Source organism: Anser anser (genome assembly GCF_964211835.1).
Source record: "Anser anser genome assembly, chromosome: 10".
Lineage (NCBI taxonomy): Eukaryota > Metazoa > Chordata > Aves > Anseriformes > Anatidae > Anser > Anser anser.
Window position 1 is genome coordinate 9,263,082 of NC_139730.1, and position 16,593 is coordinate 9,279,674.

General features: G+C 44.2%; 2 protein-coding genes across 2 annotated transcripts in view; one reads left to right on the plus strand and one right to left on the minus strand.

Moving 5' to 3' along the window:
- Nucleotides 1–3,485: 3,485 nt before the first annotated feature.
- TLNRD1 (talin rod domain containing 1) lies at nt 3,486–6,641 on the plus strand. The gene has a single exon (XM_083849603.1). It carries the CDS (start codon nt 4,788–4,790, stop codon nt 5,853–5,855), a length of 1,068 nt encoding a protein of 355 aa, XP_083705729.1. The 5' UTR covers nt 3,486–4,787; the 3' UTR covers nt 5,856–6,641.
- The window catches only part of LOC310904608 (uncharacterized protein), a 55,993-nt gene continuing 43,478 nt past the window's right edge, over nt 4,079–16,593 (minus strand). Inside the window, exon 12 of the mRNA XM_083849605.1 lies at nt 4,079–15,903. The gene's annotated coding sequence lies outside the window, so the exon portion shown is untranslated. The remainder of the gene's footprint in view (nt 15,904–16,593) is intronic.

The window sequence follows — 16,593 nt, forward strand, 5'->3', positions numbered from 1 at the left end:
CCACATACAGCGTTCATAAAATTATTACAACTTGGTATTTTTCTTCAGCTATTACTCGACACCGGTTACAGCAGCAAAAAATCAATTTCTCCTTCACAAAAAAAAAGAAAAAAGAAAAAAAGATTTTACTAAGCAATAAAAGCACCAAGTCGTTGTCAGATGATTCAAGAAAGAAGACTTCGACCTCCGGTTTTTGTTGTATGAAGCACAATGCAAAATAAAGATCAATGTGACAAAAGAAGAGCCCTCACAAGTAAGGCAATCTTCTGTACACTATTAAGCCACACTAAAAAGCCTTTTAATCCCTTGTATCTGACAATGCCTGCTGTTTTCAGCCCCATAGTGTTATTTCATTCAATCTGTCAGTGAAATCTTTTTAAAGCCAAGCATGGCTACCTGATTTTCATGTCTCCTAAGTCTGGCAGCTCTGTGAATTAGGGTACAAAGTCCTGCAGGATGCTTTTGGACTCAGCAGCCATGAAATCAAGCAGGTATGTACAAATCCTCCTTGAATGAGATGTGCCAAGGACTTAGTAAATAACCACTCCAAAAGTCACCAAGTAAAATTTTCAGCCTAAACAATACGGATACATCTACTGGACCTTTAAAGCACGTATCAAGCTGATCCACAATCCTTCTCAAATTACTGGACCCAAGAGAATCCGTCTTCAAGGCTCCCTTTTACAGTAAGACTATGTGTTTACAGTCAAATAATGGCCTGCAAATTGTATAAAAATAATGGACGGAAATACCTTTTCACTGGAGTGTTGCTATACGGGGAGTGGGAGAGAACTGGTTAGTTTATGTATTGAAGACAAAGCCTACATGTTTCCTAACCCTGTTCTTCCCTGTTCCTTTGTGCATATACAGAAACTATTTTTCGTTAAATGATGTGCACCCTGTTCATGCAACACCTTTCAGAGTTATGTTCACCTGGCCACATACTCGGGTGCACCAAAAATAGTCAAGGATTTATTCCACCAAATAATAACAATCCTAAAAACAAACAAACAAAAAAATAAAACCAGAACAGACTACCAGTGATCGTGAACCTAGCTGGGCAAGGCATACCTATGAAGCAACAATGACATCTGTAGAAAGGATTCAACAGGCAGCTGCTCCAAGAAATGCCTCATCCATGACTGACCAAGGTGGTATTTTCTACATTTTTTTCTTCCAAAAAACAAGCCAAAAGGGATAGCTGGGTCACTCTTCATTACACATTTCATATGCAAAAGAGCTGAACACCCGGAGCTTCTACTGGAAGAAAATGACATTTGGTAAGAGACTTGGAGACAAGCAACCAACAAAAACAATCACCACTTTTGCACCTTGCTAATGCTGAGGATGGTTAGCAGTACCTCAGTCTTGTGGACAGATTAAAAGAGCGCAGAGAATATTTGCTTTATATTAAAGGAGTTACGAACTGCTTTGGTGGCCCTTTCATCTACTTGAATTGCCATGGGTTGAGGCCTCGCTGTATTTCTGATGTGGGCAGCAGAGACGGAGGCTGTGGATGAGCTGCAACAGAAACTGTCCAAACCAAGGATGTCTCCTCTTCATCCCGGGGGAATGGCAACATGTGTAGAATCATAGTAGCAGCATCTAAAAATGGAAGAGATTATTAGGTCATTTAACACCTCTTCTAGCCAGGGGTGAGAACTGAGGTTTCTAAAATGAAATTTTCAAATCCTCATTAAATGTAGTCACTACTCATTAAAAGAAAGTAGGTTAATATTTGTATGAAAGGCATTCCTTGTGCTATGTAATATCCCACTGCCTCACTTAAGGACATATCTGGAAATATTTTGAAATACAGTTCAGCTGGCTTCTGCTGCTCATTGATTTTTATTTGTCAGAGTATTCTGAAATCATTCCTATTTATAGTTTTGAAAACGAGTTGTTGGCCGTAAACCAAAATTGTTTAGGCCCAAATCGTGACCTTCCTTTAAACTGCTATAATGCGACTTAAGTAAACAGAACTTCCCTCACACTGCTGCTGTGAGGGGTGGGTGGAGAACTGCCGAATTTTGGTCACACCCAAAACAGCCTATCTGCCCCTTCCCTCAAGCCTGGCTCTACAGCAAGGGTTCCCCTCCACCCCCCAAAAAGCACACATCCTGTTAACCCTACCACTTCCAGAACTGGAGACATCCTGCTCACATCCCTCCTTGCCAGTGAGCAGAGAAGGCCAAGGATTCCTCCAGGTAACGGGTGAGAAGATGTACAAATAAAACTTGCCCAGAGAACGGATGCAATCCATTAGGTGGGCTCTGTTTGTGCCAGGACATTACTGGATTTGGCCTGCAAGGGCATGGGCTGGTCCAATTTTCACTTGCATCAAGGTCACTTATACCCCCATACAGAAGTATGAATGTATCAGGACTTCAACATAGTCGTGAACCGAGAATAATGTATTTCTGGATTTGTGTAGCCTGTTAAATGTGTTGTAAGTACCCAGAATTATGAGCCCGAGTTAAAAAGTTAAGTCTGATTGAAAGGAGCAAAAGAATGTTATTATTTAACTGCAGCAAGATGTGTAGCAAATGTAAAATGTGGTTCCAACATGAACTCTGATTTCTTTTGGATCATGTTGATAGAGATGTTGCACGACAGCAGATAATCTGATGTGTGGGACATCAATATTCTCACCATCATCATTTACCAAACAACATATTCCCCTTGGAAGCATCCCAGGGAACATTAAACCCATCTTCTTAAAACTTGTTTGAGCACAATTAATAATTTTCACTTTATTATTAGTTAATGGCATTTACTCAGATTCCATTTGCCTCAGATTTACCAAGCGTAACACCTTGCTTCCGAGAGGACCAGAGTTTCTGGAGTGCTCCAGAACAGAAACATACAGAGCAGAAAGTCTTGTTTTCAAAGACTTTTCGTACACGAGGTTAGTGTCAGTACGATTATGTTCTCCCCACTACAGTCTAGCAACCCATCTTCAAATACCGTGACAGCGACACACCAAATTAATTTCCACTGCTTCAAAAAAAAAGGGAGGGGGGGGGGATGTTAAAACTCGTCTCGAGACCACTGCGAGCTGTCGAGGGATGCGTTTACCCTTAAATAAAAAGCTCACGACCCCTTCCACCGCGCTTTAGCACCGATTAGCGCTAGCAGGACAGGGTTTATAAACACTTTCAGTCAGCGAGAGCCTCCCCCCGGCTCCGCCACCTTCCCCCGCCGCCCTCCCTCAGGGACGAGCCCGCGCCCCTCACCTCAGGGCGGCGGCTCCTCCGCCTCCCCTCAGCCCCTCGGACCGGGCCCGGCCGCCGGCCCCGCTCCCTCGCTACCTCCCCCGGCCCCCCCTCGCCCCCCGCAGCCCTCCCAAGGGAACACCGGGCTCTCCTCACGCCTTAACGCCGCGGGGGCCGCTGCCGTGGTGGCGGTGCGGGCGGTGCCGGCCGCGGCACGGCGCTGCTGCGGCCCCCGGCGGCGGGGAGGAGCGGCGGGGCGGCGGGCGTGGAGCGGGGCGCCGGGGGGAGGGCAGGATTTAAACGAAGGGCGGTGACACCGCACAAAAGATTGCGATAGGCTTAAGTGAGGTTACAGCAAAGGCAACGGGGAGGGGGGGGGAGCCTCCCTCAGAGCCATGCAGCGTCTGGCTGGCAGACCCGCGGCAGCCGCCTCTTCCCAATAGTTTGTCTCAAAGCCTGAGAAAGGGAATTTAAAAGAAGACCTTCCCCTCCCCTCTCCGCTTGTTTTTTTTTTTTTTTTTCTTCTTCTTCGGGAGTTGGCGACTCGGCTACAGAACATGGCAGGAGCAGCGCCAGGCCGGGCGGGTTGCGGCATCCGCGGCTGCAGCCCGGAGCCCCCGCCCTTGTTTGCGGGAAGAGCCTAACTCGGGGCGGCGGCGCCCAGTCGGCGGGGCCCGGGGCCGAAGCGGGCATGGACCGCGGCGGGGAGCGAGCTGGCGGCGGCCGCGTGAACGCTCGAGGCAGGAAGGAGTGAAGCAGCCGCAGGAGGAAGGCGAACGGATCCCGCCCTCCGCTCCCCCCAGCACCCGGATCCGGTGGCCTTTTTTTTTTTTTTTTTTTTTTTAATTTAATCCCCCCCCCCCCCCCCCCCCCCCACCATCCCATCCCTTCCCGCGGTCTTAACCCCTCCGGTTCCCTCTCCCCTCCTCTCCCTCCCTTTTTCCCTTTCCCTTCTGCCTTCCCCTCCCCGGCAGCCACACCCTCCGCGCCGCTTCCTGCGAGCCGGCGGCGCGGGGCCGCCGGGGGCGGCACATGGTGCGCAGCCGCCGCCCCTCCGGCCCTTGCGAGCCGCTCCCGGCTGCCGCTCGCCCGCCTCGGGAGCCCGGGCACGGCGGCGACCCGCGGGGCTGCGCCCTCGCCCCGACTCCCCGCGGCTCCCCCGCTCCTCCGGGGTGCTCCTAAAGGAGGGAACTTCGCGCCGGGATCCCCCCCCCCCCCACACACACACACACTCCGCGGTGGAAGGCGAGGGAAGTGCGAGCAGGAGGGGGAAAATAATAACAGCGCTAATAAATTAGCCGCGCCATGCCCGAGCGGGGCCCCGGGGGTCCCGGCGAGCGCCGAGCCGCCGCTGGAGCGTCGTAGGAGCGGAGGCTGGCGCCGGAGCGGTGCGGGAGCCCCGGCGGAGCTCGCCCCCCGCAGCAGCCTGCCCTCGCCTCCCGGCGATTAATGGAATGATGTTGCGGAAAAGGCAGAGCGATCCTGCCGGGCTCAGTCGGGACTGCTCGGGCGGCGGAGGCAGAGGCGGTGGCAGTGGGGTAGCGAGCGGCATGCGAGTGCCCCCCCGGCGCTATGGCTAGCGGCGGCTCCGGCAAGTCCAGCAGCGAGGTGTCCGGCGGCGGCGTCCCCAGCAGCGGCTCCGTGCAGAGGAAGAAGCTCGTCTCTATCTGCGACCACTGCAAGATCAAGATGCAACTGGTGGCCGATCTGCTGCTGCTGTCGAGCGAGACCAGGCCGGTGAACACCGAGAGCTTGTCTGTCTTCGGTGAGTCCTTCGAGAAGTGCAGGGACACGATCATTGCCAGGACCAAAGGACTTTCCATCTTGACCCACGACGTCCAGAGCCAGCTCAATATGGGACGCTTCGGGGAGGTGGGGGAAAGCCTGATGGAGATGGGGGAGCTGGTGGTCTCCCTGACGGAATGCTCTGCCCACGCTGCCTACCTGGCTGCAGTGGAGACTCCGGGGGCCCAGCCTGCCATGCCTGGCTTGGTGGATCGCTACAAGGTGACCCGATGTAGGCATGAGGTGGAGCACGGCTGCGGGGTCTTGAAGACCACCCCTCTGGCAGATATGAGCCCTCAGCTCCTGCTGGAGGTTTCCCAGAACATGTCCAAGAACTTGAAATTCCTGACAGACGCCTGCGTGCTGGCCAGTGAGAAATCCAAGGATAAATTTGCGAAGGAGCAGTTCAAACTCAGTGTCAAATGTATGAGCACCAGCGCCTCCGCCCTCTTGGCGTGTGTCAAGGAGGTCAAGACTTCACCCAGTGAGCTGACCAGGAACCGCTGCGTCTTGTTCAGTGGACCTTTGGTGCAGTCTGTCTATGCTCTGGTGGGCTTTGCCACTGAGCCCCAGTTTTTGGGTAAAGCTGCCACCATTAATCCAGAGGGCAAAGCTGTGCAAACTGCTATCCTAGGAGGAGCCATGAGCGTGGTATCCGCTTGTGTGCTCCTGACCCAATGCCTCAGGGATATAGCCCAACACCCCGAAAGTAGCACCAAAATGAGCGATTACAGGGAAAGGTTGAGGAACTCAGCTTGCGCCGTCTCGGATGGTTGCAACCTGTTATCTCAGGCACTAAGAGAAAGATCTTCACCCAGGACTTTACCGCCAGTGAACTCCAATTCTGTGAATTAACCCCCACACCTTCTGTTTAGATCCCAGTCATTGCTAAAGGAAAATAATAGCCCACCTCCTCGCCCCTTTTTTGTATACCAAAGAATTTGCTTGGATGAGCCCAATCCTTTGATTTCATGTGGTGAAGAAGCAGAACAGCATATTCAAACTATACGTACTAACAAAGGTAGCCGGTTTTGGCTTCTTTTTATTTTACTTTGAAGTCAAGGAAGTATCTGCAGATAAATGTTCCTTTATTCAACATGGTCTTCACACAAATGGTAACAGCAACTGTTTAAGAGTTTTATATTTGGGGAGGTGGGGGTATCTTAAAAAAAAAAAAAGGAGAAAAAAATAGCTTTAATCGCGCTGGGTGCGGTTTTTAAAGTTTGTCTTGTCTTGTCTTCCGAAATTTCCCTTCTAAATTTTACTGTTCGGTTGTTCAGGAAAAAGGTTACCTCAGTTCTCACTCATTTAAAAAATGAAAAAAAAAAAACCACCACCACATAGATGATGGATGTAGCTACTATTTTGTTTGTTTTTGTTTTGTATGACTTTTTTTTATTTTGCATCAAGTGTTAGGTTAGAAGTGCATTTGGTGTGTAGGAGTGGAAGGACTGGAGGTTGTGATTTTGTTTTCCATGTGTTGATTTCCAAACTGGGGGAAAAGCTACTGTGAGTGTTTAAACAAACAAACAAAAAATTACACTATAACAAAAGTGATTTTTAATTTTTTTTTCCAATGTCAGTTTTTATCTTGCATGTACTGGAGTATTTATTTCATCTATTAAAATGTTATGTTTCTCAGATGTCTTTCTGTGAATCTCTTAATACTTGAATAATTGAACAACCAGGCCTGTTTGCATTGTATGTCATTTTCCCCAGGGAATGGGTGGTACAAATGTAACTGTAGTTCGAGACAGCAGCATACAGGCTTCAATGCAGTTCTTTTATTTTCGTAACTACTGTCCCTCCCCTGGTACCACCCCTCCTCCTTGGGACGGACGTCTCTGATAGAGATACTCTTTAATTGTATTTGTGGAAAGCTGCACAGTGCTGGATGCGCTGGGGTTTCTGTATCTGCAGTTGCTGCGGCACGGCATAGGCTGGCTTTGTTTGTCATTATCAGCATTCTGTGTAATCTTTGAGCAGTTTGTGTATTTTAACTTTTGCAGATGTTGTGGGCCACGTGCATTAAGTTTGTGAATTTTCATTTTAATTTATTAAGGACTTACTGAAAAACTTTACCCGGTTGGATAGCCCGGCTTATTCTTTGTGTCTGCTTAGGAGCGTGAAGGCGTGCTGGACTGGGCACTCTGATTTACTCAGAGGTTTGTGTTGGAGCTCCTCGGTACAGGTTTCTGTCAAAGCACATCAAGTTTGATGTTGCAGGTACTGTGAAAAGTTAGCTAACTTTGAGGCCCCGTTCAGCTCCAGTCGAATTCCTTGGGCGCTGTGAGGGGACCTAAGGGAACACCACAGCAGTTCCCGTAACTGCAGGGATTTTTTTCAGCCTGATCTTGGTGGACTTGTGGGGTCCATTGCGTTCTATATGTTCCATGAAAGGTAAATAAGAAAAGCAAGTCTTTTGGCAAGGAGGCCTCATTTGTCTGTACAGCTCCATTGCATAACTGTATTTTTTCTTACAGGTCTGCAAATCGAACACTGTTGAAAGCTATTGGAAAATGTACCTAAAAATGTTGTTGCTGTGTTTTAAACCTTTACTGTACCACCACTGCCCTATCTGTTTCTTTGAAGAAGTGAGTCTTTTGGTTGTGTATATAGAACAGTCCCAGAGTAGTGAAAGGCCTTCCTTTTATAGCGTTATTGTTTGTCTTGCATATGGTGCTTTTACTTAATTTCAGACAGGAGTAAAACATGACTGTGTAGTGCACAAACACATCCTGTCAAAGGAGGTCCAAGCTAACCTTATGTATCTCTATCTTCAGGGTCAGAAAAGAAAATCAGTGTAGTAGACCCCACTATTAGGTCTTGTTTATTCTTAGGTCTGTTTATTCTTTTTACTTCAGTGAATTGTACAATTAGCACTTTTCTTTGTGAAAAATCCATCCAAGCTACGTTCCCCTGGGTATGGTTTTCTCACTACATCTCTGCTGCAATATAACGCTATCACTACATGCTGCAGAGGACGCAGTAGGGTATAAAAGTTCTCTCACTTTTATGTATAGATATAGACAGATGCGTGAGTGTTTTTATATATGTGTATACCCACACAGGTACAGACAGATACTGTTCTAACTTTGACTTAGATGATCCTGTCTGCTGGACTATCCATTGGAAGAAACCTCTACAGGTATTTCCTCAGAGACTTGTGTGTGCATGCACTCACGTTTTCCCAGCTGGATGGCAGGAACAGCTGTAGGGCTCCCAAGGGATTCGCAGGAAGCCAAGGCCATCTACAGGGAGGTCCTGCACCTCTTACGTGCTTGCGGCTGTCTGCTCAGCTCTCCTTTGTATCTCTTCTAGCATGTCTCCATGGAAGCCGAGATGCTGCCCCAGTCCGCCCTTCCTTCTTTTCCGCAGTTGCACTTGAGGGGAAGGAGGAAAAAGGGGTTGTAGCAAACATAATGCTTTCAGGATGTGCTATCTTCTGCGGCTGCGGAAAGGAGGTGAGGAACTGGCTCCACCCTTCCTCTGCACAGATCCTAGGTGGTGCAGGAGTTCGTGCGGGACGTGGGGAGACGGGGCTGCCCGTCGCCCGGCTCTAGCCCGTTGGAGTCACCGCGACCTACGTTTGGGAGCCCTGCTTCCAGATACAGACCAGAGGATTCCGAAGGGCAGCTCTGCAGCATGTCTGACCAAAAAAAAAAAAAAAAGTCCCACCGGCTCTTTTGATGTTTCTACTTCATAATTTTTGGCACTGCTGAACTAATTAGATTCTTTTTGATTCATTTATACATTATTAATGAGGTTATATGGATCACAGTGCAGCCTCCTTATTACCTCTGTGTATGAAGGGTAATATATTGTTAATGATAGCACCAATTTTGTTGTGGTTCAGTACAATTTCAGTTTTTAACAAGGATACTGCAGATTCCTCCCTCTTTCTGATAATATTTTTAAGTATATAAGTACATACCTTCATCGTTTCTTTCCACAGTAGAACTTCCACTGATAGCAAAGGTAGCCATGCACTCCTCTGGCCTCAGCTCAAGGGATTATCTGTCAAAATCTGTACTGTATGTATTACGAACCTAGCAAAGTTCAAAAAAAGGGCTTTTGATACAAACAGCTGTTCATATGCACTCTGAGTAAGCGGTTAACAGGAAAATTATTTATAAAGACGATGTACATTGTGATAATTGCTTTGGAATGTATTCCTATAGAATATTAATTCTGATATAAGGTTATTTCACTGGGCATATTTATATTGTTCTTTTACTTTGTATTTTCTGGGACAGAAAAAATATACCTAATGGACTTGTTTTCAGGTTGCAGTTTCAGGCTGCATAATGGTCACTGATTATCACTTGGCTTCATACTTGAGGTCCATGTTGCCCAAATGCTTACACCATTTGGGTAAACAGGTCATGTCACTATTTCAACATAGGGTTAGACAAGCATTAGACCTGTTTTTTGAACTGGAACCTTCTAGAGAGAAGCTTGGTTCCAAAGTTTCTCTCACGGATGAGAGAAAACTTAGTATTTCAGGCTGCTTATGTCGCACACATCATGGATCTATTCTAATAGTGTATTTAATAAAAGGGTTAACTTATTTCTAAATACATTATGCAATGCATGTTTGTAGCCAAAAATAACACTATCCCCACCAAAAGAGAATTAAGCTCCTTTTTTAAATGTGAGAATTTTTAACAGGGTAGAAAGCTGCCACTTTTGCATTGCTTGTGAATTTGATACTACCTTTTGGTTGCTTCATCACCATAATGAAGTTCTGTATTGATTAAATATAGCAGTTGATTACGGGATTTGACAGAGCAATGTGTTTTCTGATTCAAAAAAAAAAAAAAGTAAAGTTAAAAGTTCTGTAAGACAACCAATAAACTAGCAGCAAAACGCTATTGAAAAGCAAGTATGCTATTTAAGGGAACTTGCAAATGTAAATCCTTGTTATTTTTCAAAACTAAGAAAAAAAAGACCATGGGTCAGATAATTCCCTTCACTTTTTTACCACAGGAAATGATCAAAGTAGCAGAAAATCTGCTCTTTTTGGCCAAACTTCTGTCAGAGACAGAAGGGGTCGAGCCAACACATGGTGTATGCAGCCTTGCAGCAAGAGGGGATGTGGCTGATGGGAAAGGAGGTGGAACCAGAGAAAATCTGTAGGGTAATACCTCCTATTAAACCCACAGGAATTTTCCTATTCTAGATAGAACAGAGGCTGATCCAGTAAAGCAGATCTCAAACAACGCAACCTTTCTTTCCGGGCTGTTAGATGTTTGTGAATGGAGATGTTGGGCTGGCAGCATTTGGGATGCTCTGTGTCAAGCAGCTGTACTGCTGTAGGGAACCAAGGGCCTCTAGGGGTGCCTTGAGAAGTACAGGCAAAAATAGGTACTTGCCAGAGCAGTTTGGTGGGAGATGAAGGTGTTTTTTTTGTTTCCTCTCCCTATCAGGTTCCCTGTAGACTTTACGAGCAGAAGCAGATGGTAGGGACCAGAACATTTAACTCCAACTCTTTGTTCTTGCTGCCTGCGAGAGGTGCCAGATGGGCAGTGATAAAGATAGAAATTCCCTTCCTGGAACCCAGGAGAGCTACAGGAAGCGCGGAGCTTCAAGGCTGCCCCATCCTCACAGGATCAGCACAACATGGGGTTTTTTTGGGCCCACTGGTGTTGTTCTTTGGCTCTTGTCCAGGACACTGACAGAAAAATCCCAGTGGCAGCTTGAAAGTGGCATCCTGACCATTAACAGCTTGTGTAAGACACCAAAACACCACCAGGCTTGGGGCATTCACACACACAGGGCGAAAACCAGGCAGGCTGGGTATGAAGTGGAAGGACATTTCCTTCCTATGGATAACCTGGAAAATTAAATATGGGGAGGTGTTTATTTACTTGGAAATTACGAATTATCAAAATTTTATATAAAAAGTTATTCAAAGGTATATTTAACTGACAGAATTAGTGGCATTATAAACTATTTTCTTAATGAAGAAGGATGGCTATGGAAATGGGGCCTCATCCATGACTCAGTTAAGTCTGTAATTAAATATTAATATTTTCCACGATGTTAAAACATCAGGGGTCTTCTCATGTTGCAAAGTGAGGAATTACATATATTGATTTTAATGAATCTGAATCTTTTCTTGGAACTGGTTTTATTGTACTACAGTCCTTTGAACCTAAGGGTTTTTTTTTTGCTTTGTTTGTTTGTTTTTTAAACCACACAGTGTATGGTGCTATATGCCAACAAAGGCAAAAGCAGCATTTCAAGATTAATCCAGAGATTCCTGGGGTCTTCTGTCAGTTTGCCAGACTCTTGTTCCTGTTCTAACTTAATTTTTTATAATTTCCTTTTATGTTAATAAAGGCTTCTTGTGCCTGTAAAAGTCGAAGTTGTCTTACTATAGACAGCCTGGTTCTTATGTAGATACTATTTAGATTATTTAGAAATCCTGCTGGTTGCCAGATGGAGCTTTTTTGGGTTTTATGTTAAATAGTTGGAAAGCTAAATAGCTTGATTTTTTTTTCTCTTCTCCCTCCCTTCCTTCCCCAACAAAATAAATATGTGTAAAGTGATTACTAATAACTTGCTTAACTTAAGTTTTAAAATCAAATTAGTTTGAGGTGAAGCGACTGTAAGTATAGGATACCTCAGCAGTCAGTTTTCAGTGCTGTTTGACTTACCTCCAGTACTTACCAGTAGTTTTTCTTCAGGCTTGTTTGGGCGGCAGGAACCTGAACTTGAGTCTAAGGACAGAGAATCCTGAAAAGCGTAGAACATGGCCCCAAATCCTGCAGTAGCATTTCTTGCAGGATCTGGACTTCAGATGGAAACCCCAAGACGGTCTTTGACTGCAGTGGCTGTTAGGATTGCTGGAAATAACTTGAAGGGTGTGGTTCAGTGGTATGCTAGGCTGCTGTAAGCAGCTTGTATCCCTGGATGTGTTTAGCCAGCCTTTGGATGACCGAAAGTGTCTGTACTAGCTGCTGCATCTCTTGCCTCCCTGCTCTGAGCATTCAGGTGAGCAGGAGAGGCTTCACATCAAATTCTCCATCACCAGTGTGGAGCCTTGAGGCTGTGTGTAAATCGTACCATTGGCACCAGGAACCCATACAGATGCCAGGGTGGACTCAAAACAAGGTGGTTTGAAATTGCTGTTACTCCCCAACCCTTTGGGGGTGCTTCACTCTTCGTTCAGCCCATTCAGTCAGCTGAGTTCAGAGGGTCTCCAATAGCGCATAGAGCAGCAGCAGCAGAACCAGGGTTGGGCTTCATCTGGATTTTAGTTGTGAGGCTTCCTTTGTTTGAAATTCAGACACGCCGCTGAAGCTAGGAACGTTTCTCCAAAGTGGTGCCTGTTGTGCACAGTGGCTGTGGCACTGATGAACAGAGGGACTGTGTTTCATACTCTGTCTGTACAAGGTGTTCCTCTGGTGCCCACAGAAAGAGCTTGGAGGACACTGGGTCAACATGATGCTGATTATAGTTCTGTTGTCATTAACTGCCAAACACAGTCAAAACAAATTTTGGCCTCCAGTGTTATGTTTTTAATATACAGAGTAAAAACGATGCTGTTTTCTGGTCACTCTTTTCAGACCATGTTGGTTCTGTCTGGTTCACATTAAATCTAGGAAGTCCCTTGACCTGGTAGGCATGCTGTTCAGGTGTACTTCGGCCCCCGTTTGCATTCTAGATGTGCACTCTATGGAAAAAAAAAAGTGAAAGAAGCCAGGTAGATGTAGGTGCAGCATGATGAATTATAGGCACTTCTGAATTGTCATGTAGTTAATGTTATGGTCTTATTTAAATGCTTTAAATGTAGTCTATGTTTTAAAAAATTACTCTATTTAAAAATTTACTATGGAATCAATGCTTTCTAGCAATGTTAGATTCATAGTTCAAAACTTTTACCTCTTTCACTGTCTTAAGGTAGCCATTAGTCTGAAAATTTTCAATCTCTCTGTCTGGCTTAAAAAATGAAAAGGAAACTGAGCCCTATATTTCAATTTTAATCCTCTTGAAAGCTTTAAAGCTAATTAGTTGACCTATTTTTGAATTATAGAACATGGAAAAATAGTGGGTGTATTCTTTTTCATGTTGAAGTAAGCTATTGTTTCTCTGCTCATAATTAAAAACTTGCTTTTTGGAAAACTAAGATTGGTCCTAGGCATTGCAAGAGAATCTGTGCGCAAAAATAACTGCATAAAATTTTCTTAATACTGAATCTAGGCAGGAACTCATTCCGAATCTGTAATCTTGTCTACTCCTCTGACTGTTGTGTTAGGGTAGTTTGTTCCAACAGCCTGTAAGTGGGGTTGGTAGCATCCGAGCGGGCTGAAGAGCAGTTGTTGAAGTGAGGGGTACGAGCTCCAGAGGCACACGAGTACTATCTTTGAAACTTCAGAGATACGTGCTGCAGCCTGGGGCACTGCAGGTTGTGGTACTTGTGGAGAGCTACAGCGAAATACAGGTCTGAAAAAAGCCACAAGCAACAGACATCTGTTTCAAAGTGAGGGCACAATCTGTAGTTTTTAAGAAGGAAAAAGAAAAACAAAACCACCTTTAAATATTTGGTCATAACAGTAGGAGTATTTAGGGGCTTAACCCCCAGTGAATTTAATGGGAGCTATACATCTAGATGTTTTGTGGACTTGGTCATTTGTGCTGAAGTTTGATTGCATATATTTTAAATATTAATTATCGAATGTTGTGGTAGAATTTTACTGAAACTCTGTAAAGTGCAGAAATTTGCAGTCGAAGTACAATGTGCCATAATTCTGTTCCTACCATCCTGACCTCTCGGTACGGGTTAAAAGCTCTTGTTATCCTTGCACACACCCTCGCTGGCAAGCAGCCAGAGGCCCGACTCTACCTCATTTGCCTCTTATGGCTGCCAGATGCCCGTATCTTGCATCTTACCTTCACATCAGCATCGCAGATTTCGCCTCCCTCCCTCCGCCCTCTGCTCCTGGTACAACACCCAGATGTGGAACAGAGATCCCTTTGTGCTCTGTGCATGTTATCCTCGTACAGGCCGTGCACTTAAAGACAGTTCACGCCAATTGAGGTCCAGATTGCATTAGAAATATACCTGTTCTTTCTGTATGCAAATTCCAACTACCTCAATACCACATATGTGCTTTCAAAATACATCTTGAAGAGCTGTCTGTAATCCATATTCCCAAGAACCATGTTTCACACACAGTTTGTCAAAGAGCTGTAATGCTATTCAGAAGAAAGGGTAATCTGGCTTCATGTATTTATGAGGTGTTCTGTACTCGGGGTGCTGGTGAGTTAGCTGGATACCGTGAGATGTAGGTTAGTGGCTAACAAAGTTGTTGCAGCAGCCCTGGGCGCTGATTTCTCAACAGAGTAGCATTTAGGCTTTCGGGGGCATTTTCTGGCTCTCTTTGAATTAACTATACTGTTCTGCTAATGTTGTGTATTGAGTTAATCAGCAACTTGAGTTCAATAACAGAGAAGTAGCATCTGGATTTACACTGCACTGTAAAATCTATTTATTACTGAATCTTCTATGAGTTTTCTATATTGGGCCCTGGGACTTTTTAAAAAATTTTGTACATTAATGGTGATCCTTACCTCATGCTTAGCTTGTATTACCAAAGTTGTGTTTGTTTGTGTTTTTTGGTAGTTTGATGTTGTTGTTGTTGCTTTTTAATCAAAATTGCCTTATTTTTCTCTCCAAATGGAAAACAATCAATCAAAACCCTATTTGTTGATTTTACCTGGTTCTCTGCCTATCTACCTTTTATGGACAGCTTCATAGAATCATAAAGGTTGGAAAAGACCTCCAAGATCATCTGGTCTAACCATCCCCCTATCACCAATATCACCCATGAGATTTCAAGATTATGTTTCTTATTTCAAGACACTATATATACTTATTTCAAGATAATAAGATGAAAATCACTTTCTTAGAAAAATAATTTTACTTCTAAATTTCAAAAGTACATTCTGAAACTTGCAAGCTTTTTGGTTGGTGTGTTGTTAAAAACACACCTGTTCATTTGGGTAGAACAGAGGAAAAGGCATGCTAGACCAAAGCTTTTCTGTCTTAGTATATAAGATAGCAAAAGGCCAAATGTTCTTTGGCTCACTTACATGACATCAGTACTGTAGTATGCAAAATTCCCTGTTTCCTTCAATATTGCTGTTTTAGATACTGAGTGTCCCTTTGATTACAGGCCCAGCACGTTGTGGTCACTTGATTGAAAAAAAAAAATTGAATAACCCCATCAGGGCTTTATTATTACATTCCGTATTAAGTTTAGTTTTGTTTAAGACAAGAAAGCTTGAATCAGAACTGCGTGCCAAGTCTTTACAAGATCCCACTCATTTGGCAAAGGAACTGCTTTAATTAGATCTTGTTTTCTGTACTGTGTCACTACAGAAGAGAGAGCACATGTTGCACTTGTAAGCGGATGAAATAATTCACTCACATTTTTGAAGCCTTTGCTATGTTTTCCTTTCCCTTTGAAAATGACAGTAGGCTGTTGAAGATTCTCCCTGGGATGACAACTATGCTTTGCAAATGTAGAATGGTGTTCAAAAGTTCAAGTAAAACAGACTTTAAAAATTAGTAATGCTCTCTGATAGAAACATGATAAAAAAAAAAATCATAATGACTTTGTCAAAGCTTTTCCCACAGGTATTGTTTTAGCCAAAGTTTTACTTGTTTTTGTTGTTACACTCGTTTAACGTTACTGTTAGATATTTCCTCTCCTATGAGATGATTTTATAAGATGGAGTAGTTTTACTTACAGTAGATGCAGTTGTTGATTGGTCTTGGATGCTTTCTAAAGCTGTGAACTGTTGCATGTCCTTCATCTGTTGCATGTCCTTCCCTGTAAATCTGCACTTTGCTGAAGTGATCTGGAGTTCACCCGAATCACAAAAATCAGTCCTATCCAGAGAATAAAGCATAAAGAAAGTGTAGAGCACATCTAGAGGAAAATTCTTCAAGATGGACAACTCTCAATAGCTGTCTGAACTAGCCCCCCTCCCTCCTTTTAAGAATATTAATTTAAAATTAAAAATATTTAAAGAACTTCAGCTACAAAAGAAAAGATAACCTACATGATGCAAAGCCTTCTTTCACATTTTGCTTCTGTTCATTCTGTTCATTTTAGTAATTTTAAAGTAAATTCTAGTAATTTTAAAGGCTGTTGTATTTGTAGTAGCATGTTTGAGGACTCTTGCAAGCCTGAAGCATGCTGTTTTCAAGCTGTTACCACTCAAGAGAGTGTAAAAATTATCTCCTCCAGACCAGGCCATTTGGGAATTAAAGCCTTTCAGAACATACTTAGGAAGAATGATGCTAGTTAGATCTGGTTTGCAAGATGAGTCCTACCTGTACATGTTAAACTGGGATGTACAGGTTTAGCACGGTTTGAGGTATTTTGTTGTAATGCCAGTATAGAACTTCATTGCTTGAGACTCTGATGATATCTGAGATTTCCCCCCCACAAAAAAAAATAAAAATCCACTATTTCTTTTTTATAAGTTGCTATTTTGTTTTTGTGGGTGAAAATCTGAGAAGTGTTTTGTGGTGATCTCACCTCTTTTTTTTTTTCTTTCCTCAAATGCTTCTACT

Bases quoted from the DNA above. Each gene is read 5' to 3' on its own strand.
- TLNRD1 (XM_083849603.1), top strand. From the start codon at position 4,788: ATGGCTAGCGGCGGCTCCGGCAAGTCCAGCAGCGAGGTGTCCGGCGGC.